The sequence below is a fragment of the Oncorhynchus gorbuscha genome, linkage group LG13 (genome assembly GCF_021184085.1).
Source record: "Oncorhynchus gorbuscha isolate QuinsamMale2020 ecotype Even-year linkage group LG13, OgorEven_v1.0, whole genome shotgun sequence".
In the NCBI taxonomy this organism is placed as follows: Eukaryota; Metazoa; Chordata; class Actinopteri; order Salmoniformes; family Salmonidae; genus Oncorhynchus; species Oncorhynchus gorbuscha.
Genome location: NC_060185.1, coordinates 4,475,890 through 4,502,882, shown reverse-complemented (window position 1 = coordinate 4,502,882; position 26,993 = coordinate 4,475,890). Strand labels below are relative to the sequence as shown.

Sequence of the window (26,993 nt, the reverse complement as noted above, 5' to 3'; positions counted from 1 at the left end):
ATTTAATCCAGTTTTATATTATAGATATCACTCTACAAAGGTGGAATCAGTTGTTGTGATTATTTTATTTACAGCAGGGTAATCTTTTGGACATAAAATCACCAGGAAATGAGCTGAGTGGTTTTATTTTTAGATATCTCCTCTACACCAGGGTAATCTAGTGTTGTATTTGATATCTTCTCCCAAGGGTAATCTAGTGTTGAAATTATTTTGTTTTTCCCAAATACTTTATCTGTTTGGGATTGTTGCCGTCAATTTGCATTTTCCAAATTATTTATTATAGATATTTACACCAGGGTAATCTAGTGTGTTGTAAAAATAGTTCTCTAAATGTGATTGTGTGGGATATCTCCTCTACACCAGGGTAATCACAGTGTGGTATTTGGAGGCAGAGCTGGAGAATGGTGTACACTCACTACCACCTAGTGGTCAGAAGTGGTCATTACAACTATACATTTGGTTCCCTAGCTGCGAAGGATAGACAACACCCAAGGCACAGATACACTATGTGGCCAAAGCTATGTTGACACCTGCTGGTCACACATCTCATTACAAAATCATGGGTTTAATATAGAGTTCTCTCTACACCTTTAGTGCTATAACAGCCTCCACTCTTCTGGGAAGGCTTTCTAGATGTTGGAACATTCTCCTATACACAGTAATCTGGTGTTCTGGGGAGGATATCTCCTCTAGATGTTGGAACATTAGTGCTATTACAGCCTCCACTCTTCTGTGGTATTAGGATATCTCCTCTAGATGTTGGAACATTGTTGCTATTATAGATAGCCTCCACTCTTCTAGTGTTGAAGGATATTCCTCTAGATGTTGGAACATTGTTGTATTATAGATATCCTCTACTCTTCAGGGTAAGGCTTTCTAGATGTTGGAACATAGATATGGGGACTTGCTTCCATTCAGTAATCTAGTGTTGAGCATTAGTGAGGTGTAAACACTGATGTTGGGGGTGATTAGGCCTGGCTAATCTAGTGTTGTATTCCAGATATCATCTCTAAAGGTGTAATCGAGTGGGGGTTATAGATAGGGCTCTCTGCAGGCTAATAAGTGTTGTATCAAACACCGATCTTGACAAACCATTTCTGTATGGACCTCGCTTTGTGCACGGAGTGGGCATTTACATGCTGAAACAGGAAAGGTTATTCCCCAGACTATCTCCTCTACACACAGAATCTAGTAGAATGTCATTGTATTTCTCTACACCAGGGTAAGATTTCCCTGGATCTAAGATAGCCTCATCCACCAAATCTACAGTTGGCACTATGATATTGGGCAAATAATCTGGCAGTTGACTGTCTGCCATCCCTCAAACCCAGATTCTTCCGTCGGACTGCCAGATGGTCTGTTTTCATCTCTGTTTTAAACAACGTTTTCCACTTCCATTTTTTCCAATGTTATCTTGATTAGATGAGTATTCACATAAGTATTTCCAGCCGATTACGCTTGTCATTGGACATGGTGATCTTGCCCATTTTTATTTTTAAAATGATAGGCTCACATTGTGTGCGGCTGCTCGGCCACGGAAACCCATTTCATGATGCTCCCGACAAACAGTTATTGTGCTGATGTTGCTTCCAGAGGCAGTTTGGAACTCAGAAGGGAATGTTGCAACCGAGGACAGAGGATTTTAACAAACTTATTTTTGGACATAAAATCGAAATGAGCTGTGTGGTTTACCATTTGTGGCTGAACCATTGTTGCTCCGATATATTTCCAATTCACAATAACAGCACTTACAGTTAACCGGGGCAGCTCTAGCAGGGCAGAAATGTGACTCGTAGGAAAGGTGGTATCCTATAACGGTGCCACATTGAAAGTCACTGATCTCTTCAGTATGGGCCATTCTACTGACAATGTTTGTCTATGGAGATTGCATGGATGTGTACTCCAGTTTATACACCTGTCATCAACGGGTGTGGCTGAAATGGCCTGAATCCACTCATTTGAAGGGGTGTCCACATACTTTTTGTATATATATAATGTAGCTAGTATCTTCCGATTACATCAACCCAAATCCAGGGAAAAGTAGGAAACTGACAGTGTCCTGCGAAAACATAATCCTATTTGTCTGGCAGTGAAGACAGACTCCTTGTGTCACGGCATTAAGAGCCTTTGTTTCTTCTGTAACATCTCTCTCATCTCCAGGCTGTTGGAACATTGCTGCTATAACAGGTCTGTTCAGCGAAGGCTTTCCTCTGTCAAACTTCATTCTGCTATAACAGCCTCCACTCTTCTGGGAAGGCTTTCCCTCAAAGAGGAACATTGCTGTGGGGATACCACACCTCCACTGACCATGAGGAAGAGGAAGAGGAGGAGGAGGAAGATGGACCCCCCATGCCTCCTCTCTAGTCCCCCTCCACTTGTCTAGGTCAGTTTGGTTTGTCATTGTTTTGTTTGCTCTTGTTGAGGCTTGTAAAGGTTCTTCAAACACCGATCTTATACAAATCAAATCAAATCAAATTTATTTATATGGAGCCCTTTGTACATCAGCTGATATCTCAAAGTGCTGAAACAGAAAAGCCTAAAACCCCAAACAGCAAACAATGCAGGTGTATAGAATGTCATTGTATTTCTAGGTTAAGATTTCCCTGGAAAGGCCTCATCCACCAAACTTTACAGTTGGCACTATGCATTGGGCAAATAACGTTCTTCTGCCATCCGCCAAATCCAGATTCTTCCGTCGGACTGCCAGATGGTTGATTATAACAGAAAATGACAAGATGTTTCAACTGTTCAAAGTCCAATGGCATGGTCAAATACATACTAAGCAGAACAGTTGTCATTGGACATGGTGATCAGTCAGGTGCGGGGCAGCCACGGAAACCCATTTCATGATGTCCTGGGACAAACAGTTATTGTGCTGATGTTGCTTCCAGAGGCAGTTTGGAACTCAGAAAGAGAGAATGTTAGAGGACAGAGCATTTTAACAAACTTCAGTTTTCTCGTTCTGAGCTTGTGTGGCCTACCACTTTATGGCAGAACCATTGTTGCTCCAAGATGTTCAAATTCATAAATGACCAGCATGGTTGAAGTTAACCGGGGCAGCTCTAAGGCAGAACAGTTGAAACTGGAGCAGGAGCATCCTATAACGGGGACATTGAAAGTCACTGATCTCTTCAGTATGGGACTGACAATGTTTGTCTATGGGGCATGGATGTGTACTCCAGTTTAACACCTGTCATGGCCAGGTGGACTGGGGACAGCAAGGAGTCATCACTCATTTGAAGGGGTGTCCACATACTTTTTGTATATATATAATGTAGCACACTTAGATTACATCAACCCAAATCCAGGAAAAGTAGGTAACTGACAGTGTCCAGATAAACAAACTATTTGTCTGGCAGTGAAGACAGACTCCTTGTGTCACGGCATTAAACTTTGTTTCTTCTGTAAATCATCTCCAGGCTGAGACAGGGCTGGGTCAGGGTCTGTTGGCCCGAGGCTGTCCTCTGTCAAACTCCTCCTTCTGTACCTGCGGCCGTCAGCAGCGTCCATGCCCTCAAACAGGAAGGATATAACCACACTCCACTTTGACCATGAGGAAGAGGAGGAGGAGGAGGAGGAAGATGGACCCCCCACGCCTCCTCTCTACTCCCCCTCCACTTGTCTAGAGTTTGGTTTGTCATTGTTTTGTTTGTCTTGTTGAACGTTGTAAAGCCTCATTGGGGCCATTTAAAAAAAAATATATATATATATACAGTACCAGTCAAAAGTTTAGACACCCACCCATTCAAAGGTTTCTCTTTATTTTTGTTGTTTTATACATTGTGTAATAATAGTGAAGACATCAAAACTATGAAATAACACATATGGAATCATGTAGCAACTAAAAAAAAGTGTTAAACAAATAAACATATATTTTATATTTGAGATTCTTCAAAGTTTCCACCCTTTGCCTTGATGACAGCTTTGCACACTCTTGGCATTCTCTCAACCAGCTTCATGGGGTAGTCACCTGGAATGCATTTCAATTAACAGGTGTGCCTTGTTAAAAGTTCATTTGTGGAATATCTCTCCTTCTTAAAGCGTTTGAGCCAATCAGTTGTGTTGTGACAAGGTAGGGGTGGTATACAGAAGATAATTGGTAAATATTATGGTAAGAACAGCTCAAATAAGCAAAGAGAAATGACATTCCATCATTACTTTAAGACATGGTCAGCCAATACTTATTTTCCATCATAATTTGCAAATAAATTCATAAAAAATCCTACAATGTGATTTTCAGGATTTTTTTCCCCCTCATTTTGTTGTTGAAGTCTAACTATGATGAAAATTACAGGCCTCTCTCATCTTTTTAAGTGGGAGAACTTGCACAATTGGTGCCTGACTAAATACTTCTTTGCCCCACTGTATGTGTTATTTCATAGTTGTGATGCCTTCACTATTATTCTACAATGTAGAAAATAGTAAAAAATAAAGAACAACCATTGAATGAGTAGGTGTCCAAGCATTTGACTGGTACTGTATATATTTATACCCCAATGCCCCAGGGCAGTGATTGGGGACATTGCCATGTGTGTCTGGTCACTAAACATCCCATGTTCCCTTATCGTAAGAGGAGGGGTGTTAACCCTGGTGTTCTGACTAAATTCCCCAAGCTGTCCCTCATACCATCACGGTAATCATCCCCAGCATCCGATTGGTTCATTCCTCTCCCCTGTAACTATTCCCCAGGTCGTTGCTATAAATGAGAATGTGTTTCTCGGTCAATTTAGCTGGTTAAATAAGGGTTTAATAATGTATCCGTGTGGTGTGTCGAGAGGTGTCGTTGCAGATGTTCCCTAAGTAACGGGGAAACAGTTAATTGAATTGGGTTTGAGAAACATATATAATATTATTTTTTTTTAATATTATTATTATTATTTTTGTTGTATTTTACCCCTTTTTCTCCCCAATTTTCGTCCAATTATTGTAGTAGCTACTATCTTGTCTCATCGCTACAACTCCCGTACGGACTCGGGAGAGACGAAGGTTGAAAGTCACAACCCAACCAAGCCGCACTGCTTCTTAACACAGCGCGCATCCCAACCCGGAAGCCAGCCGCACCAATGTGTCGGAGGAAACACCGTGCACCTGGCAACCTTGGCTAGCGCACACTGCGCCCGGCCCGCCACAGGAGTCGCTGGTGCGCGATGAGACAAGGACATCCCTACCGACCAAACCCTCCCTAACCCGGGCGACGCTAGGCCAATTGTGCGTCGCCCCACGGACCTCCCGGTCGCGGCCGGTTACGACAGAGCCTGGGCGCGAACCCAGAGACTCTGATGGCACAGCTGGCGCTGCAGTACAGCGTCCTTAACCACTGCGCCACCCGGGAGGCCTATATATAATATTCTAATTGTTGTTATTATTGTAGCTGTTGGTTGGGAGCCGCCGTGCGACCACGGGGCTGAGATCACCTCCTACCTCATAGACCTGGGAGAGAGACAGTCCATCTCTGTCGGACCAGTCACCAAGTACATCATTCAGCATCTGCAACCGGACACCAGCTACAGGTACACACACACACACACTACAACAGGTGTACACACAGGTACACACACACACTACACCAGCTACAGGTACACACCACACACACACTACACCAGCTACAGGTACACACCACCACACACTACACCAGGTACACACACACCACACACTACACCAGGTGTACACACACCACACACCACCACACACACACTACACCAGGTGTACACACACCACACACCACCACACACACCACACACACACTACACCAGGTACACACACACCACCACACACACACTACACCAGGTACCCACACACCACCACACACACACTACACCAGGTACACACACACCACACACTACACCAGGTACCCACACACCACACACCACCACACACACACTACACCAGGTACACACACACCACCACACACACACTACACCAGGTACACACACACCACACACTACACCAGGTACACACACACCACACACTACACCAGGTACCCACACACCACACACCACCACATACACACTACACCAGGTGTACACACACCACACACCACCACACACACACTACACCAGGTGTACACACACCACACACCACCACACACACACTACACCAGGTACCCACACACCACACACCACCACACACACACTACACCAGGTGTACACACACCACACACCACCACACCACACACCACCACACACAGACTACACCAGGTGTACACACACCACACACCACCACACACACACTACACCAGACACACCACACACACACTACACCAGGTACAGAGACACTCCTCTGAACCATCTCTCTGGCTCTCCTCCCTAAATCTTTCTTCCTCTCCTCTCTCTGTAGGATTCGCATCCAGGCTCTGAACAACCTCGGCTCAGGTCCGTTTAGCCACACCTTTAAGTTGAAGACCAAACCTCTCCCTCCCCAGCCCCCCCGGCTAGAGTGTACTGCGTTCAGCCACCAGACCCTCAGGCTGAAGTGGGGTGACGGACCGGCCAAGGCCACGCCCTCAGACGCCCTCCAGTACCAGCTGCAGACGGAGGACAAGAGAGGCAGGTTGGTAGCCTGGTAAAACCCTACAGTATCATTAGTACCAGCTGTAGATGGAGGACAAGAGGCAGGTTGGTAGCCTGGTAAAACCCTACAGTATCATTAGTACCAGCTGTAGACAGAGGACAAGAGGCAGGTTGGTAGCCTGGTAAAACCCTACAGTATCATTAGTACCAGCTGTAGACGGAGGACAAGAGGCAGGTTGGTAGCCTGGTAAAACCCTACAGTATCATTAGTACCAGCTGCAGACGGAGGACAAGAGGCAGGTTGGTAGCCTGGTAAAACCCTACAATATCATTAGTACCAGCTGTAGATGGAGGACAAGAGGCAGGTTGGTAGCCTGGTAAAACCCTACAGTATCATTAGTACCAGCTGTAGATGGAGGACAAGAGGCAGGTTGGTAGCCTGGTAAAACCCTACAATATCATTAGTACCAGCTGTAGATGGAGGACAAGAGGCAGGTTGGTAGCCTGGTAAAACCCTACAATATCATTAGCCTGGCATCTCTGGATGGAAATATATAGTGTGTGTATACTATCATTATAAAACAGGTTGTATGAATCCTGGATGCTGATTGGTTGATAGCAGGGAGTTATTCACCACAATTCCCGGGTAATACCTTTTTAAGTTCCATTTGAATTCTCCACTGTCCCACAGCCCAGCCAGGCAATTTATAAACGTAACAAAGGAGAAGTAGTTAGTGTCCGTAGCAACCTTGGCTGCTTAGAATGTCCATGACAATAGAATAGACAACCAGCCCGTTTGGCGTGCAAACTTCAGAATCTCAAAACTATCAACTAGTTTTTGCCAGGACTAAAGGAAAAGGGGGGGGGAGATACCTAGTCAGTTGTCCAACTGAATGTGTTCAACTGAAATGTCTTCCTCTCTGAATCAGAGAGGTGCCCAGGATTCTCACAATGTCAGAACAATAAATCAACTGGAAGACAGGTGTTGATATGGTGCAGAAAGGTGTTAATATGGTGTTAATATGGTTCAGAAAGGTGTTGATATGGGGCAGACAGGTGTTGATATGGGGCAGACAGGTGTTGATATGGGGCAGACAGGTGTTGATATGGGGCAGACAGGTGTTGATATGGGGCAGACAGGTGTTGATATGGGGCAGACAGGTGTTGATATGGGGCAGACAGGTGTTGATATGGGGCAGACAGGTGTTGATATGGGGCAGACAGGTGTTGATATGGGGCAGACAGGTGTTGATATGGGGCAGACAGGTGTTGATATGGGGCAGACAGGTGTTGATATGGGGCAGACAGGTGTTGATATGGGGCAGACAGGTGTTGATATGGGGCAGACAGGTGTTGATATGGGGCAGACAGGTGTTGATATGGTTCAGACAGGTGTTGATATGGGGCAGACAGGTGTTGATATGGGGCAGACAGGTGTTGATATGGGGCCACTTTTGAAGCTGCAACCTTCAGTTTTAGTGAAATGTTGGACATGGTTCCAACTAAATGTGTTGCCATGTTCAAATAAGGAGACTGGCAGACGACCTGTTTCATACCTCTCTCCTTGCCGTCCCCTCTCTCCTTGCCGTCCCCTCTCTCCTTGCCGTCCCCTCTCTCCTTGCCGTCCCCTCTCTCCCCCTGCCGTCCCCTCTCTCCCCCTGCCGTCCCCTCTCTCCCCCTGCCGTCCCCTCTCTCCCCCTGCCGTCCCCTCTCTCCCCCTGCCGTCCCCTCTCTCCCCCTGCCGTCCCCTCTCTCCCCCTGCCGTCCCCCTCTCCCCCTGCCGTCCCCTCTCCCCCCTGCCGTCCCCCCTCCCCCTGCCGTCCCCCCCTCCCCTGCCGTCCCCTCTCTCCCCCCTGCCGTCCCCTCTCTCTCCCGTCCCCCTGCCGTCCCCCTCTCTCCCCCTGCCGTCCCCTCTCTCCCCCTGCCGTCCCCCTCTCCCCCTGCCGTCCCCTCTCCCCCTGCCGTCCCCTCTCCCCCTGCCGTCCCCTCTCTCCCCCTGCCGTCCCCTCCCCCCTCTCCCCTCTCCCCTGCCGTCCCCCTCCCCTCTCTCCCCTGTCGTCCCCCCTCCCCTCCCCTCTCCCCTGTCGTCCCCTCTCTCCCCTGTCGTCCCCCCTCCCCACTGCCGTCCCTCTCTCTCCCCTGTCTCCCCTCTCTCCCCCTGCCGTCCCCTCTCCCCCTGCCTCCCTCTCTCCCCCCTGCCGTCCCCTCTCTCCCCCTGCCGTCCCCTCTCTCCCCCTGCCGTCCCCCGTCCCCTCTCTCCCCTGTCGTCCCCTCTCTCCCCCTGCCGTCCCCTCTCTCCCCCCTGCCGTCCCCTCTCTCCCCCTGCCGTCCCCTCTCTCCCCCTGCCGTCCCCCTCTCCCCCTGCCGTCCCCTCTCTCCCCTGCCTCCCCTCTCTCTCCCCTGTCCCCTCTCTCCCCCTCGTCCCCTCTCTCCCCCTGCCGTCCCCTCTCTCCCCTGTCGTCCCCTCTCTCCCCTCTCCCCTCTCCCCCCTGCCGTCCCCTCTCCCCCCCCTGTCCCCCCCTCTCTCCCCCTGCCGTCCCCTCTCTCCCCCTCTCTCTCCCCCCTGCCGTCCCCCTCTCTCCCCCTGCCGTCCCCTCTCCCCCCTGCCCCCTCTCTCCCCCTGCCGTCCCCTCTCTCCCCCTGCCGTCCCCCGTCTCTCCCCTGTCGTCCCCTCTCTCCCCTGTCGTCCCCTCTCTCCCCCGTCCCCCTCTCTCCCCTGTCGTCCCCCTCTCCCCTGTCGTCCCCCCTCCCCTCGTCCCCTCTCTCCCCACTGCCGTCCCCCTCTCCCCACTGCCGTCCCCTCTCTCCCCTGTCGTCCCCTCTCTCCCCCTGCCGTCCCCTCTCTCCCCCCTGCCGTCCCCTCTCTCCCCCTGCCGTCCCCTCTCTCCCCCTGCCGTCCCCTCTCTCCCCCTGCCGTCCCCTCTCTCCCCCTGCCGTCCCCTCTCTCCCCCTGCCGTCCCCTGCCGTTCCCTCTCTCCCCGTCCCCTCTCTCCCCCTGCCGTCCCCTCTCTCCCCCCTGCCGTCCCCTCTCTCCCCCTGCCGTCCCCTCTCTCCCCCTGCCGTCCCCTCTCTCCCCCTGCCGTCCCCTCTCTCCCCCTGCCGTCCCCTCTCCCCCCTGCCGTCCCCTCTCTCTCCCCCTGCCGTCCCCTCTCTCCCCCTGCCGTCCCCTCTCTCCCCCTGCCGTCCCCTCTCTCCCCCTGCCGTCCCCTCTCTCCCCTGCCGCCCCCCTCTCTCCCCCTGCCGTCCCCTCTCCCCCCGCCGTCCCCCTCTCTCCCCCCCTCCCCTCTCCCCCCTGCCGTCCCCTCTCTCTCCCCTCTCTCCCCTGTCGTCCCCTCTCTCCCCTGTCGTCCCCTCTCTCCCCTGTCGTCCCCTCTCTCCCCTGTCGTCCCCTCTCTCCCCTGTCGTCCCCTCTCTCCCCTGTCGTCCCCTCTCTCCCCTGTCGTCCCCTCTCTCCCCTGTCGTCCCCTCTCTCCCCTGTCGTCCCCTCTCTCCCCACTGCCGTCCCCTCTCTCCCCCCTGTCGTCCCCTCTCTCTCCCCCTCCCCTCTCTCCCCCTGCCGTCCCCCTCTCTCCCCCTGCCGTCCCCTCTCTCCCCCTGCCGTCCCCTCTCTCCCCCTGCCGTCCCCTCCCTGCCGTCCCCTCTCCCCTCTCCCCTGCCGTCCCCTCTCTCCCCGTCCCCTCTCTCCCGTCGTCCCCTCTCTCCCCTGCAGGTTTGTCTCCTTGTACAGAGGGCCCTGCCACACTCACAAAGTCCAGCGACTCAATGAGTGTACCTCGTACATGTTCCGCATCCAGGCCTTCAACGAGGCGGGCCAAGGTCCCTTCTCCACGGTTTACACCTTCACCACCCCCGCTCGCCCCCCGCCCCTATTAAAGGTACGTCTCTCTTTTCAGCCCCTCTATCCTCCACACGTCCTCTCACCTCACTTCCTGTCCCGTTCTCTCCCATCCTCTCACCTGTTCCTGACTCACCTTTCAGTCTCACTGTCCTCAGCCTCACTGTCCTCAGCCTCACTGTCCTCAGCCTCACTGTCCTCACCTTTCAGCCTCACTGTCCTCAGCCTCACTGTCCTCAGCCTCATTGTCCTCAGCTTTCAGCCTCACTGTCCTCAGCCTCACTGTCCTCACCTTTCAGCCTCACTGTCCTCAGCCTCACTGTCCTCACTTTTCAGCCTCACTGTCCTCAGCTTTCAGCCTCACTCTCCTCAGCCTCATTGTCCTCACCTTTCAGCCTCACTGTCCTCACCTTTCAGCCTCACTGTCCTCACCTTTCAGCCTCACTGTCCTCACCTTTCAGCCTCACTGTCCTCACCTTTCAGCTTTATTGTCCTCACCTTTCAGCCTCATTGTCCTCACCTTTCAGCCTCACTGTCCTCAGCTTTATTGTCCTCACCTTTCAGCCTCATTGTCCTCACCTTTCAGCCTCACTGTCCTCAGCTTTATTGTCCTCACCTTTCAGCCTCATTGTCCTCAGCCTCACTGTCCTCACCTTTCAGCCTCACTGTCCTCAGCCTTCAGCCTCATTGTCCTCACCTTTCAGCCTTAATCTTTGAGCGTGTTGTACTCTCTCTCTATAGCTCCCAGAGTGGAGCGTGTGGAGGACATGTCTTCAGTCTGTGAGGTGAGCTGGGAGCCCCTGCTGCCCATGAAGGGAGACCCCATCATCTACACGGTGCAAAGCATGATGGGTAACTCTGAGTACAAACAGGTAAGAAGAATGAGAAGGGATGTGATTTATGTAACACTGGATGGGGGGGGAACTCACCACAGCTATTGTCAATTGGTAGCACCTCACCGAAGTCGTACCACGTTGGCTTGTCATTGAATTCACGTCACCGTCTTAAGTCATCGCTGTGCAACCGGAGGGTCACCAACCGGCAGGTCACCGACAGCTGGTTGATCTCTAAGGCATTCCTGAAGGTAGAACTACAAAGGTGTGGTTGAATTTATTCTGCCACAACCGAGAACTTTGTTTGTAAAATGTTTTTTTTCTTCCTGGCTTTGCTTCCCCAATAATTTTACCAACACACTGCTACTGCATTTTTGTAAACCATAAAATGCTCGTTCTCCCTACTTCCACTCACGCTACAACCGGCACTGCAGCTGTTATCAGTAACAGTGTATTTATACGTTTGAGTTGCTATTATTAGTAGCTTGTGTCTTGTTTTTAAATCGTTATTTCACTTTCTCTGGTCAAAGGAGTAACAACATGAATTGGTACATGAGGCAAAAATAATGCAGTGTGACTTGAGTTTCACCATCAGCTGGAAGACCGAGTCAGGTGAGAGAGCAGAGTGTCAGGTGAGAGAGCAGAGTGTCAGGTGGGAGAGCAGAGGGACAGAGAGTCAGGTGAGAGAGCAGAGGGGACAGAGAGTCAGGTGAGAGAGCAGAGGGACAGAGAGTCAGGTGAGAGAGCAGAGGGACAGAGAGTCAGGTGAGAGAGCAGAGGGACAGAGAGTCAGGTGAGAGAGCAGAGGGACAGAGAGTCAGGTGAGAGAGCAGAGGGACAGAGAGTCAGGTGAGAGAGCAGAGGGACAGAGAGTCAGGTGAGAGAGCAGAGGGACAGAGAGTCAGGTGAGAGAGCAGAGGGACAGAGAGTCAGGTGAGAGAGCAGAGGGACAGAGAGTCAGGTGAGAGAGCAGAGAGTCAGGTGAGAGAGCAGAGGGACAGAGAGTCAGGTGAGAGAGCAGAGAGTCAGGTGAGAGAGCAGAGGGACAGAGAGTCAGGTGAGAGAGCAGAGAGTCAGGTGAGAGAGCAGAGAGTCAGGTGAGAGAGCAGAGAGTCAGGTGAGAGAGCAGAGAGTCAGGTGAGCAGAGTCAGGTGAGAGAGCAGAGAGTCAGGTGAGAGAGCAGAGAGTCAGGTGAGAGAGCAGAGAGTCAGGTGAGAGAGCAGAGAGTCAGGTGAGAGAGCAGAGAGTCAGGTGAGAGAGCAGAGAGTCAGGTGAGAGAGCAGAGAGTCAGGTGAGAGAGCAGAGAGTCAGGTGAGAGAGCAGAGAGTCAGGTGAGAGAGCAGAGAGTCAGGTGAGAGAGCAGAGAGTCAGGTGAGAGAGCAGAGTGTCAGGTGAGAGAGCAGAGAGTCAGGTGAGAGAGCAGAGTGTCAGGTGAGAGAGCAGAGTGTCAGGTGAGAGAGCAGAGTGTCAGGTGAGAGAGCAGAGTGTCAGGTGAGAGAGCAGAGTGTCAGGTGAGAGAGCAGAGTGTCAGGTGAGAGAGCAGAGTGTCAGGTGAGAGAGCAGAGTGTCAGGTGAGAGAGCAGAGTGTCAGGTGAGAGAGCAGAGTGTCAGGTGAGAGAGCAGAGTGTCAGGTGAGAGAGCGGAGAGACAGAGAGTCAGGTGAGAGAGCAGAGAGTCAGGTGAGAGAGCAGAGAGTCAGGTGAGAGAGCGGAGGGACAGAGAGTCAGGTGAGAGAGCAGAGAGTCAGGTGAGAGAGCAGAGAGTCAGGTGAGAGAGCAGAGGGACAGGTGAGAGAGCAGAGGGACAGGTGAGAGAGCAGAGGGACAGGTGAGAGAGCAGAGGGACAGGTGAGAGAGCAGAGGGACAGGTGAGAGAGCAGAGGGACAGGTGAGAGAGCAGAGGGACAGGTGAGAGAGCAGAGGGACAGGTGAGAGAGCAGAGGGACAGAGAGTCAGGTCACCCCTGCTCCCTCACCTCAGACTGACCATCAACAAATGATCCATTACCAGCGTGATCATATCCCAAAACATTTACATAATTTCAAAATGATCTGAGAAGAACAGCATTGGGAGAGCAAGTCAAGCATAGCCGCAATGCAGTGATAATGTACTGGTCTTATAGCCTACTGCACAAACCTCACTGCTACAGAACTGTGTTTAATAGCTTAATGTTGCAATAGGCTCACGGTTTTACGTCGCGTTTAATAAAACAAATACACAACGGTAGATCTTGGCATCAGGAAGTGTTCTTGACTCAGAAAATGTTGGTGACCACTCTGCTGTACAACTACATTATGCAAATCAGCGACAAAATAGATGGAGGTTATCTGTTGTGCCAGTTAGCGCAGCTGTAGGAGATCTTTATCAGGCCGAATGGTGATTCCTCTGTCTAAATGCATCGTTATGATGACTGATGTTGATCCCTGAGGAGACCCCAGGTGTCTAGCCTCCCTCTCCATCCCTCTCAGCAGTAACTCTTAGCAGGCCAACCTGGGGTAGTGGTGGGCTTAGCAGTAACTCTTAGCAGGCCAACCTGGGGTAATGGTGGGCTTAGCAGTAACTCTTAGCAGGCCAACCTGGGGTAATGGTGGGCTCAGCAGTAACTCTTAGCAGGCCAACCTGGGGTAATGGTGGGCTTAGCAGTAACTCTTAGCAGGCCAACCTGGGGTAATGGTGGGCTCAGCAGTAACTCTTAGCAGGCCAACCTGGGGTAATGGTGGCTCAGCAGTAACTCTTAGCAGGCCAACCTGGGGTAGTGGTTAGCAGTAACTCTTAGCAGGCCAACCTGGGGTAATGGTGGGCTTAGCAGTAACTCTTAGCAGGCCAACCTGGGGTAATGGTGGGCTTAGCAGTAACTCTTAGCAGGCCAACCTGGGGTAATGGTGGGCCAACCAGGGTAGTGGTGGGCAGCAGTAACTCTTAGCAGGCCAACCTGGGGTAATGGTGGGCTCAGCAGTAACTCTTAGCAGGCCAACCTGGGGTAATGGTGGGCTCAGCAGTAACTCTTAGCAGGCCAACCTGGGGTAGTGGTGGGCTCAGCAGTAACTCTTAGCAGGCCAACCTGGGGTAATGGTGGGCTTCAGCAGTAACTCTTAGCAGGCCAACCTGGGGTAGTGGTGGGCTCAGCAGTAACTCTTAGCAGGCCAACCTGGGGTAATGGTGGGCTCAGCAGTAACTCTTAGCAGGCAGACCTGGGGTAGTGGTGGGCTCAGCAGTAACTCTTAGCAGGCCGACCTAGGGTAGTGGCGGGCTCAGCAGTAACTCTTAGCAGGCCAACCTGGGGTAATGGCGGGCTTAGCAGTAACTCTTAGCAGGCCAACCTGGGGTAGTGGTGGGCTCAGCAGTAACTCTTAGCAGGCCAACCTGGGGTAATGGTGGGCTCAGCAGTAACTCTTAGCAGGCCAAACTGGGGTAATGGTGGGCTCAGCAGTAACTCTTAGCAGGCCAACCTGGAGTAATGGTGGGCTCAGCAGTAACTCTTAGCAGGCCAACCTGGGGTAGTGGTGGGCTCAGCAGTAACTCTTAGCAGGCCAACCTGGGGTAGTGGTGGGCTCAGCAGTAACTCTTAGCAGGCCAACCTGGGGTAATGGTGGGCTCAGCAGTAACTCTTAGCAGGCCAACCTGGGCTCAGCAGGTAGCAGGCCAATGGTGGGCTCAGCAGTAACTCTTAGCAGGCCAACCTGGGGTAGTGGTGGGCTCAGCAGTAACTCTTAGCAGGCCAACCCGGAAATATGAACATGCAGTGTTTTATGTGCATTGGAGGTTTTCATGGGTGTAAAAGTTGGATCCGTTCTGAAATGGACCTGGGGCTTTCCCACCCGGACCCGATTTGCATAAATCATTTTTATTATTTTTTATTATTTATTTATCATTTTGTTCAACAGCCACATCATTCATTACCAGGTTTAGCTGAGGTCTAGAACTTAGGGAATGATTTGTACCAAATACAATGCTCTTAGTTTTAGAGATGTTCAGGACCAGTTTATTACTGGCCACCCAATCCAAAACAGACTGCAACTCTTTAAGGGTTTCAGTGACTTCACTAGCTGTGGTGGCTGACACGTATAGGGTTGAATCATCAGCATACGTGGACACACAGGCTTTGTTTAATGCCAGTGGCAGGTCATTGGTAGAGGGCCAAGAGAGCTGCCCTGCGGTACACCATTACAGAGAAGGTTCCATTAAAGAAAGCCCTCCGAGTTCTATTAGATAGATGGATCCGAATCCACAATATGGCAGAGGTTGAAAAGCCACAACAGTAATGGCTATGGTAATGGTGGGCTCAGAGGCTGCTGTCTGACGCTAATCTGCCTGTTATATGACAACCAAATTAAATAAGGAAGCTGTATGTGTCTGCCATTTAACACAAAGATTTTGTCCTTTCATCACTCTATCCAATCACAGGCCTCCAAGCTACTGAGGCAGACCATGTCTTCTGTCTCCCTCCTACTTCCTGTGTATTCACCTCCCTTTCCTCTCTACCTCTCTCTTTCCTGTATCAATTCAATTCAAAGGGATTTATTGCCATGGGAAACACATGTTAACATTGCCAAAGCAAGTGAAATAGATAATAAACAATAACAATTTACAGTAAACATTACACTCACAAAAGTTCCAAAGGAATAGAGACATTACAAATGTCATATATACAGTGTTGTAATGATGGGCAAATAGTTAAATTACAAAAGGGAAAATATATAAATATGGGTTGTATTTACAATGGTGTTTGTTCTTCACTGGTTGTCCTTTTCTTTTTGCTGTCTCTCTCTCTCTGTCTCCTCTCTCTCTCTTGCTGTCTCCTTTCTCTCCTCTCTCTCTGTCTTCTTTCTCTCTCTCTCTCTCTCTCTCCTCTCTCTCTCTCCTCTCTCTCTCTGTCTCCTTTCTCTCCCTCTCTCTCTGTCTCCTTTCTCTCCTCTCTCTCTCTGTCTCCTCTCTCTCCCTCTCTCTCTGTCTCCTTTCTCTCCCTCCCTCTCTCTCTCGCTGTCTCCTCTCTCTCCCTCTCTCTCTCGCTGTCTCCTCTCTCTCCCTCTCTCTCTCGCTGTCTCCTCTCTCTCGCTGTCTCCTCTCTCTCGCTGTCACCTCTCTCTCGCTGTCTCCTCTCTCTCTCTCTCTCTCTCGCTGTCTCCTCTCTCTCGCTGTCTCCTCTCCTCTCTCTCTCTCGCTGTCTCCTCTCTCTCGCTGTCTCCTCTCTCTCGCTGTCTCCTCTCTCCCCCTCTCTCTCGCTGTCTCCTCTCTCCCTCTCTCTCTCTCGCTGTCTCCTCTCTCTCGCTGTCTCCTCGCTCTCTCCCTCCCTCTCTCTCGCTGTCTCTCTTCTCCAGGTGTAAAAAGGCTCTTCCATCTTGTACCAGGTGTATTCTAACCTCTCTCTCTCGTCCAGGTGTATAAAGGTTCTGCTACGACCTACCAGATGCCCGGGCTGCAGCCCAACAGTGAGTACCGCTTCAGGGTGTGTGCCATCCGCCAGTGCCAGGATGCTCCAGAGCTGAGTGGTCCCTACAGCCCCACGGTGACGCTCTCCCCCCAGCGCAGTGAGCTGTCAGCGGGCAGTGTGAGCAGTGTGGGCCCCCGGGCTGGAGCTGACCCCGCCAGGCCCTTAACAGATGAGCAGTGGGCTGCTCTCATCATCATGCTCTGTGCAGTCATCTCCATCCTCATCGCTTTCATCATCCAGTACTTTGTTATCAAGTGAGCTTGTATCTCCCTTGTCCTTCTCCTCCGCCTCCTCCTCCCCAGTTCCTCCCTTCCTTCTCCTCCGTCTCCTCCTCCCCAGTTCCTCCCTTCCTTCTCCTCCGTCTCCTCCTCCCCAGTTCCTCCCTTCCTCTCCTCCGTCTCCTCCACCCCATTTCTCCTCCGTCTCCTCCACCCCAGTTCCTCCCTTCCTTCTCCTCCGTCTCCTCCTCCCCAGTTCCTCCCTTCCTTCTCCTCCTCCTCCTCCCCAGTTCCTCCCTTCCTTCTCCTCCGTCTCCTCCTCCCCAGTTCCTCCCTTCCGTCTCCTCCTCCCCAGTTCCTCCCTTGTCCTTCTCCTCCAAGCTGCAGGGTTACAGCTTTAATTTCCTGTTTGATGTTGTAGTTTATTTCTGTTGTCACCTCTGGGTTGATTATGATTAGCACCGGTGAGGGAGTCCAGGAGGCAGGAAGTCCAGAGGAAATGATGGCTTCCTGTCTTCCCCCTCCCTAACCTCCCTTTACAGAAGCCTCTCAATGTTTAACAAGACACCGCTGTGTTTCGTTACCCTGCACAGAATAGAGTACCACATTATGAGTCATAATACCCATAACACCTAGAGGTCAAACAGGGAAATGGTTCCAATAGTTTTGTTTTTTCACATAGTGGATCTTTAGAAACACTTAAAATAAGGGCTGTGTTTGCGTGGAGGCTTGCCCTGTTGTGACGTTTTGATAACCCCTCTCGTTCAGACAGAGTGACTTTCGTCAATATATTCACCTGTATTTACCTTGCAAAACTTAAATGCTAATTAGCTGCTAATGTGGCTATCATAAAGAACTACAAATACCATGATGATCTGGACGAGACTGCCGAATCGAATTAACTATCTATTGTTAGCTAAATGTAGTAATGAATAAATTGGCAAAAAAAAAAAAAATAAATGCACAAGACAGAATTGTCCAAGTTTTAAATTGACACAAAACACCTGTTAGCTAAGGTGTCAGCTAGAGATGACGTGCAGGAGCATGCTGGGATTTGTAGTTTTGCATGTTGTCTACTTTGATGCTAATTAGCATTTTCACATCTGAGAGCAAAATGGAGCCGAAATATATTGATAAAAGTCCTAGAGAAATGTACAGGGTTATCAAAAATGTCCCGCCAGACTAAGCCGACACAAAACACAGCCCTTCATTTGAAGTGTTTCTATAAAAAAACAATCCCCTATGAACGGTGGAAATACTATTGGAACCATTTCCCTGTTTGACCGCTAGGTTTTATGGGTATTGGTATTGTGACACCTCCACTGTGAGGCTCTTTTCTTCATTGTGATTGGTTAACCTGTACAGAATGGATAATGAAGGAGCAGGGTTTTACAGTTAAAAGATAAATTTCACTCACCATGTATGTGTCCAAACCATATATATGTATAGAGCATTCATTTATTTATATCGGTGGTTAAAAGGGTCCAGTATGAAACTATGTTAGTGTAGAGGTTTATATTATATAGCATATGTGCTGTTAGGACCTGGGATCTGATCTGGCCAGTGTTTTGCACAGAAACGCACGGTGTGTAGGTGTGCCACAGTTAAACATGCTGTGGAAATGCTATGTCTGTGACAGGATCAATAAGATTCAAGCTGGCTTTGATAGGCTTGCTAACGTCGCTTATAATAAAGTTAGCTAGCTTAACGTTGACAAATAATGGTCAGACTAGCTATAGCTACATTTATCCAAATTTGATACGGTTGTAATTGTCAGAAACCAAAATTTGTTGTCATTTGTTTTGGTTGGAAAAGGTTTTTCAGGTACAGCGGTGAAACGTCTCAACTCGAGTAACATCATTTTCTCAGAGTTTCCCCGCGTGTAATTCCGACTTGAATTTAAGTCCGACTTGAAGGTCATTCAAGTGAAATTTCCAACTGTGAACTGGGAACTTCCGATATCTCCGATTAGCATGTGAACACAGCAACAGTTAAGGAAGTGGCTGGGCGAGTGGGTGGGGGGAGGTCAGAGGTCAGGGGTACCACAGAGATACCTAGGAAGGGGGAAGTGGCCACCACGCCTTCTGTAGTTTATATAAAGGGTTAAATAGAGAGGAAGAATATATATCCAATTCTTGTTTGCATTATAGAATGTTCATTTAGCACTTTCTGATTTTGTTGATGTTCAGAGGGGCGTAGGGACGCAGAAGATGACTGGAGAAATGGTAGTATATTTTTGTATAGTGAAGACACAAGGACATGTTAGTTGTTGGGAGAAGTTAATCGCTCAGAAGTAGAGTTTAGGGGAAAATAAAACACATAAAACCAAACTAACACAATGATGATGATGAATAATTCTAATTATTTTTACTATCATATAGTTATACTGTAGCTTGTATTCACAATCATGCAGAATGTTTTTTGTTCTTCAGCACAAAACAATGTACTTCGCTTACTGTCCATATTCTCTGTGTTTTTGTGTGTTTTTTTTTTTCACTACTTAATTTTGCACCTTAAGTGAAAGAGGAAACCTTGACTGAATGCGTCTTGGTTTTGTTATCCATTTTTATAGAACTACGTATTTTCAGATTGTACAAGCCCTACTGGTGTTCTGGGTGTTTTAAAAGTTCCAGTACCTACCACATGCCGTGTTGTCATAGTAACAACAGGTGGTTTTTCTCCCGACGGTTTCAGACCGGTTTGTTGTTTTCAGAGGATTAAAGAAAACTAAATACACTTGGATGCATTTTCTTAATTTCTCTTTTTTTTTTTATTTTATTTTATTTTTAGAAAACACAATTTTTTTTTTTTTTTTTATTTTTTTTTTTAGCAATATTGATTTGATGTTATCTAACCTATAACACGTATAATATAAATCATGATGAAATTAAATAGTTGTATTTGGAGGATAGCAACGTTTCTGATTTATTTTTTGATTTCTTTACATCAGAGTCATTCATGTGAATATCTATTTTTTTATGAGATTGACGTATATTATAACCTATGTCCAGACGAAATAAGAAAACACCTACGTGGCTAAATAATCGTAAACCATAATGAGTCAAAACCACCGCAGATCAGAACTGTGTTAACTCGTACTTCCTGTTGATCTAAAGTTTGGCCTTTTTTTTTTTTGCGGACACACACTTCCTTCACGCCATTTCACCCGGTGCGTCACGGGGGGGTCGTAGATTTCAGCGGCGCCGTATGGGTGCACACAGTATAGACCCAGCTGAGCACTCGCTCAAGTCTGGATGGTGGAATCTATTCAACGCACCCGCTACAGGTTTACTAGTGCAGGGAGGGCACTGCACAAATTAAATAAATAAAAATATATAAAAAACACATTTAAACCACTTGTTTTGTGATGGATCATGCGGTTTCATCGGGGAAGTAAACAAAATGGCGTCGCTGGTATTCACGTTGTGTTTTGCTTATTTCATGCAGCCACAGAATAAAAACGAAGCTAAAACCAACATTATTTTTCTATTTGAATTTCATTGTTTAAAGTTGAGAGATAACAGTCACTCAAAGTAAGGGAACGTTCAATGAGGCTGGGTGTTCCTCCAGGATGATACGGTGTAGTTGGTAGATGATACGGTGTAGTTGGTGGTAGATGATACGGTGTAGCTGGTAGATGATACGGTGTAGTTGGTAGATGATACGGTGGTAGATAGTTGGTAGATGATACGGTGTAGTTGGTAGATGATACGGTGTAGTTGGTAGATGATACGGTGTAGTTGGTAGATGATACGGTGTAGTTGGTAGATGATACGGTGTAGTTGGTAGATGATACGGTGTAGCTGGTAGATGATACGGTGTTGGTAGATGATACGGTGTAGTTGGTAGATGATACGGTGTAGTTGGTAGATGATACGGTGTAGTTGGTAGATGATACGGTGTAGTTGGTAGATGATACGGTGTAGTTGGTAGATGATACGGTGTAGTTGGTAGATGATACGGTGTAGTTGGTAGATGATACGGTGTAGTTGGTAGATGATACGGTGTAGTTGGTAGATGATACGGTGTAGTTGGTAGATGATACGGTGTAGTTGGTAGATGATACGGTGTAGTTGGTAGATGATACGGTGTAGTTGGTAGATGATACGGTGTAGTTGGTAGATGATACGGTGTAGTTGGTAGATGATACGGTGTAGTTGGTAGATGATACGGTGTAGTTGGTAGATGATACGGTGTAGCTGGTAGATGATACGGTGTAGCTGGTAGATGATACGGTGTAGCTGGTAGATGATACGGTGTAGCTGGTAGATGATACGGTGTAGTTGGTAGATGATACGGTGTAGTTGGTAGATGATATGGTGTAGATGATATGGTGTAGTTGGTAGATGATACGGTGTAGCTGGTAGATGATACGGTGTAGTTGGTAGATGATACGGTGTAGTTGGTAGATGATACGGTGTAGCTGGTAGATGATATGGTGTAGATGATATGGTGTAGTTGGTAGATGATACGGTGTAGCTGGTAGATGATACGGTGTAGTTGGTAGATGATACGGTGTAGTTGGTAGATGATACGGTGTAGTTGGTAGATGATACGGTGTAGTTGGTAGATGATACGGTGTAGCTGGTAGATGATACGGTGTAGTTGGTAGATGATACGGTGTAGCTGGTAGATGATACGGTGTAGCTGGTAGATGATACGGTGTAGCTGGTAGATGATACGGTGTAGTTGGTAGATGATACGGTGTAGTTGGTAGATGATACGGTGTAGATGGTAGATGATACGGTGTAGTTGGTAGATGATACGGTGTAGCTGGTAGATGATACGGTGTAGTTGGTAGATGATACGGTGTAGTTGGTAGATGATACGGTGTAGTTGCCCTCCAACAAATAGAAGACCAGGGACATCCGAAATCCATCAGTTTAACAAATGAAGTAACGCTGAAACCGAATGTGTGTGAGAGAGAATCTAATTGACACATAGTCTAATTCAATTACGTAAATTCCAAAATACTGACATTTTAATCGATAACAAACTACATGGCTTTCCCCTTGAATTCTATCAAATAAAATACTGAAGCCTTTTCAAATATACTGAGAACCATTGACAACAACACGATGACACAAGTCACTGAAAAGGATTGGGGAAAGGCTCAGTTAATCTGATCTTGTTCAATCGAAACACCAATCATTTAATCCCTGTGATGGACAGGTATAATTGCATGTTGACTAACCAAATCTCAGAGAAATTAGATGATAAATCTAGTCATAATTAGTTTCATATATTTAATTCAGTTAAATTTAGTAGATCGACTCAATAGCAGCAACCATGAACGTTTTTTTTTTTTTGGTTGGCTAGCAAGCTAAACTTGACGTTACACACCCGTTGACATTGGGGACCAATGTTTTTCTCCAGCCACTCTGTCGCTAGCACGTTGAACAACGTGGACGCGCGTCGGACAGTCGTTGCACTTTGAAACCCACACAGGCACCCGTTACGTATAACTCCGCCCACCGGGTAAAAATGGCATGAAAATGAGTGAGTCCCTCTTTTCTTTTTTTTTTTCCTTTTTTTTCCCCCTCTGTGTGTTCCAAGTCTTTGTGACCGATTGCCGAGTTATGAGAGCTAATCAATGTAGTCTGTGATCAGGCAACAGTCTTGTGTTGTGTTTTGTTATGGACAAATATGATTCTGGCTGTTGCAACCATTATAATGATGATGATACAGGTACTTTGCAAACGTTTTTTTTGGGGGATTACATTGATTTGGTCGACCGGGCATCTTTTGATTTCTGATGTCTTAATTATTTTTGTCATTTTAAAAGAATAAAATTCCTTGCATTGTAACACCTCAGCGTGGTGGCAGATCAAACTACTGGGCTGAGGGAGAGAAAGAAGAAACAAAACGCTACAACAAAGCAAAAAAAAAGAATTAAAATATGCACAAAAATAAAGAGAGACCATTTTTATGTAATTTTAATGTTTGCAGTTACCTCATAACACCGTACATTCCAAAATGAAAATTTGTTATACTATAAATACTACCAGTCCCAGACATATCACTTTTAAATGTTCGTTGTGGGAATAAAAATGTCTAATCATACGTATGTATCTAAAGTGTATCTGTATAGCCATGATATCTACAAAGATCCATGCACAATAAAGATTTATAATTCTTAGTTTCACCTTGTCTTGATTTGGCATGTCATGTTTTCCTCTACATTTTTGTGGACCCCCCCCCAAAAGGTCAGTTCAAAGGATATCGAGGATTCTGGATCCTGAATGGAGGAATGGTCTTAAGATTTCTCCCAATGTCTATAAAACATTGGAAAGGGCTAATCTTCCCAGTGAATATTGCTAATCTTTTACATTTTTTTTGTTGATACCTGTTAAAGATAAAAAAAATTAAAAAAAATTCTGGCCAATTGTATTTAATTATTGTATAAAATAATACAATTTACAACATTTTTGGAGCATACAATGTGTTGTATTTTTCTTTTTCTCGTGTTTATCAAGGGTGCCAATTTTGTACTTGACTATTTACCCATGAGTCTTTAAAAATATAACTTCTAAATGCCTCAACTGTCCTACCCCTTCAGAACCCAAAGTATAAGCTTGTTTTACTAGTTGTAAACAGGCTCTGTATAGCAACATATTCAAAACATGATTTAAAACAATCATGTCAATGGATGGTCAATCCTTCTGTTTTTTCTGTCCTATGAATTTGAGAGTGGTTTACATTTCTCCTGACCCATCGCTCAGCTTTTTAACCAAAACAGTGGCAGGGTGTATCTTTTGTTATCGTTTGTACTGCACAGTGCCCCTTTTTATAAGGCTGGCTGAGAAAAAGGCAAATATATTTTATTCATGCAGTAGTTCCCATCCTTTTTCAGGTAAATGTACCACCAAGCATATTTTACTTTGCCCACAGAGTACCCCTGAAGTACCCCATCTTGCACATTTAACCAGTAAGCCTATGATCTCATGAGTCTTCCCATGTACCCACTGTGGGCTAGATTAGGTACCCCCAGTGGTCTTAGTACCCGCTGGTTGGGAAACACTTAATTAATTGATACAGGAAATGTCGTGGAGGTTTTTTTTGCGGGAGGGGGGGCTAGAAGGGAAGAGCTTTTAAACTGCTTGGCAGGTTGTTTTGGAGTGGTCAGAACAGAAGAGAAGGTTTTAAAAACCTCCAGACGTTTACAGATTCTCCCCTTTGACTAGTCTGTCGTAAAGAACGCGATGAATGTTCCTGGGGCCAAAGACTGACACTAGAACTGTTTAGGGAAGGGAGTTGGCAGGGGAAATTGATCAGAAATTGTCCCAGGCATTTCTGACTCACAAGCCTTTTTATCACCTCAAAGCGCCCCCCGGTTTTCCCTTTCCAGAACCCCTGTTATTAAACACCAATGAAGACCGGCCCACTGGGCTTAGAATGGACCTGGCGATTTGCCCAAACTTCCCTTTGTCCGTCCGAGTCCACCCCTAGGAGTTGGGGATGCTGATGCTGCTTTTCGGCCAAGCTCCAGCCAGCTACGACACATCTCAGCCAGCAGTCCTGTTCTGCTACCGAGTACACAGTGGCCATTTTAATGGCTTTTTGAGAGATATCTCGTTAGAAAATTAAGCCATGAGGAGAAAGACAAAGATCGGTGTTCAAATTAGCCTTGCAGCTACTTAATGTGGCAAATAAATGACACGCGTACATCATTTATGCGGAAAAGATCTCGTGACACATTCCCCTGACAGTCGATTAGCAGGGGACACACAGAGAAAAGACTCAAGCCGAGTCAGGGAGACGTGATGGATGTGTTAGCCGAGCCAGGGAGACATGATGGTTGTGTTAGCCGAGACGTGATGGTTGTGTTAGCCGAGACGTGATGGTTGTGTTAGCCGAGACGTGATGGTTGTGTTAGCCGAGACATGATGGTTGTGTTAGCCGAGCCAGGGAGACATGATGGTTGTGTTAGCCGAGACATGATGGATGTGTTAGCCGAGACATGATGGTTGTGTTAGCCGAGACATGGTGGTTGTGTTAGCCGAGCCAGGGAGACATGGTGGTTGTGTTAGCCGAGACATGATGGTTGTGTTAGCCGAGCCAGGGAGACATGGTGGTTGTGTTAGCCGAGACATGATGGTTGTGTTAGCCGAGACATGGTGGTTGTGTTAGCCAGGGAGACATGGTGGTTGTGTTAGCCGAGCCAGGGAGACATGGTGGTTGTGTTAGCCGAGACATGATGGTTGTGTTAGCCGAGCCAGGGAGACATGGTGGTTGTGTTAGCCGAGACATGATGGTTGTGTTAGCCGAGACATGGTGGTTGTGTTAGCCGAGACATGGTGGTTGTGTTAGCCGAGCCAGGGAGACATGGTGGTTGTGTTAGCCGAGACATGATGGTTGTGTTAGCCGAGACATGGTGGTTGTGTTAGCCGAGCCAGGGAGACATGATGGTTGTGTTAGCCGAGACATGATGGTTGTGTTAGCCGAGCCAGGGAGACATGATGGTTGTGTTAGCCGAGCCAGGGAGACATGATGGTTATGTTAGCCGAGCCAGGGAGACATGATGGTTGTGTTAGCCGAGACGTGATGGTTGTGTTAGCCGAGACATGGTGGTTGTGTTAGCCGAGCCAGGGAGACATGGTGGTTGTGTTAACCGAGACATGATGGTTGTGTTAGCCGAGACATGGTGGTTGTGTTAGCCGAGCCAGGGAGACATGATGGTTGTGTTAGCCGAGACATGATGGTTGTGTTAGCCGAGCCAGGGAGACATGATGGTTGTGTTAGCCGAGCCAGGGAGACATGATGGTTGTGTTAGCCGAGACATGATGGTTGTGTTAGCCGAGCCAGGGAGACATGATGGTTGTGTTAGCCGAGACATGATGGTTGTGTTAGCCGAGCCAGGGAGACAGTTGATGGTTGTGGGTTATCCCCGGGACCACCCACGTAGAATGAGACATGATGGTTGTGTAAAAGCGTCTGCTAAATGGCATATATTATTATTTTTATTATATATGATGGTTGTGTTAGCCGAGCCAGGGAGACATGATGGTTGTGTTAGCCGAGACATGATGGTTGTGTTAGCCGAGCCAGGGAGACATGATGGTTGTGTTAGCCGAGCCAGGGAGACATGATGGTTGTGTTAGCCGAGCCAGGGAGACATGATGGTTGTGTTAGCCGAGACATGATGGTTGTGTTAGCCGAGCCAGGGAGACATGATGGTTGTGTTAGCCGAGCCAGGGAGACATGGTGGTTGTGTTAGCCGAGACATGATGGTTGTGTTAGCCGAGCCAGGGAGACATGATGGTTGTGTTAGCCGAGCCAGGGAGACATGATGGTTATGTTAGCCGAGCCAGGGAGACATGATGGTTGTGTTAGCCGAGACGTGATGGTTGTGTTAGCCGAGACGTGATGGTTGTGTTAGCCGAGCCAGGGAGACATGGTGGTTGTGTTAGCCGAGACATGGTGGTTGTGTTAGCCGAGCCAGGGAGACATGATGGTTGTGTTAGCCGAGCCAGGGAGACATGATGGTTGTGTTAGCCGAGACATGATGGTTGTGTTAGCCGAGCCAGGGAGACATGATGGTTGTGTTAGCCGAGCCAGGGAGACATGGTGGTTGTGTTAGCCGAGCCAGGGAGACATGGTGGTTGTGTTAGCCGAGACATGATGGTTGTGTTAGCCGAGACATGGTGGTTGTGTTAGCCGAGCCAGGGAGACATGATGGTTGTGTTAGCCGAGCCAGGGAGACATGATGGTTGTGTTAGCCGAGCCAGGGAGACATGGTGGTTGTGTTAGCCGAGCCAGGGAGACATGATGGTTGTGTTAGCCGAGCCAGGGAGACATGGACAACACACACGTTCATTCATTCCTCTGTTTACATGTTTATTGTTTGTTGAGGGATGGATGGAGTGATGAAGGGGAGAGGTTTTGGGGGAATGGGACAAACACGCTCGACCTGTCGAAGAGGGAGGGAGAGGGGGGGGTCCGACCTGTCAAGCGGAGAAACAGAATCCTTCCCCCTGGAGAGCCATTCCTGGTCAACTAGTGAGGTCAGTGACAAGCTAGGAGTCAGGGGGTTGTGTGGGGACACCCACAAACATGGCGAAATGCCAACCTGAGGAAGAGGGGGGAGGAAGAGGGGAGGGGGTCAGGGGGTTGTGTGGGGACACCCACAAACATGGCAAAATGCCAACCCGAAACTAGGCGGGGGAGG

The 26,993-nt window shown here is 48.3% G+C and overlaps 1 protein-coding gene across 1 annotated transcript in view; it reads left to right on the top strand.

The window, feature by feature from the left end:
• The window catches only part of fndc3a (fibronectin type III domain containing 3A), a 110,708-nt gene extending 93,708 nt beyond the window's left edge, over window positions 1–17,000 (top strand). Inside the window, 7 exon segments of the mRNA XM_046296291.1 lie at window positions 3,420–3,435; window positions 3,501–3,632; window positions 5,372–5,510; window positions 6,337–6,549; window positions 10,219–10,388; window positions 11,086–11,216; window positions 16,554–17,000. Of these exon segments, the coding sequence (XP_046152247.1) occupies window positions 3,420–3,435; window positions 3,501–3,632; window positions 5,372–5,510; window positions 6,337–6,549; window positions 10,219–10,388; window positions 11,086–11,216; window positions 16,554–16,865 (1,113 nt within the window). The 3' untranslated portion in view covers window positions 16,866–17,000.
• Window positions 17,001–26,993: the final 9,993 nt, after the last annotated feature.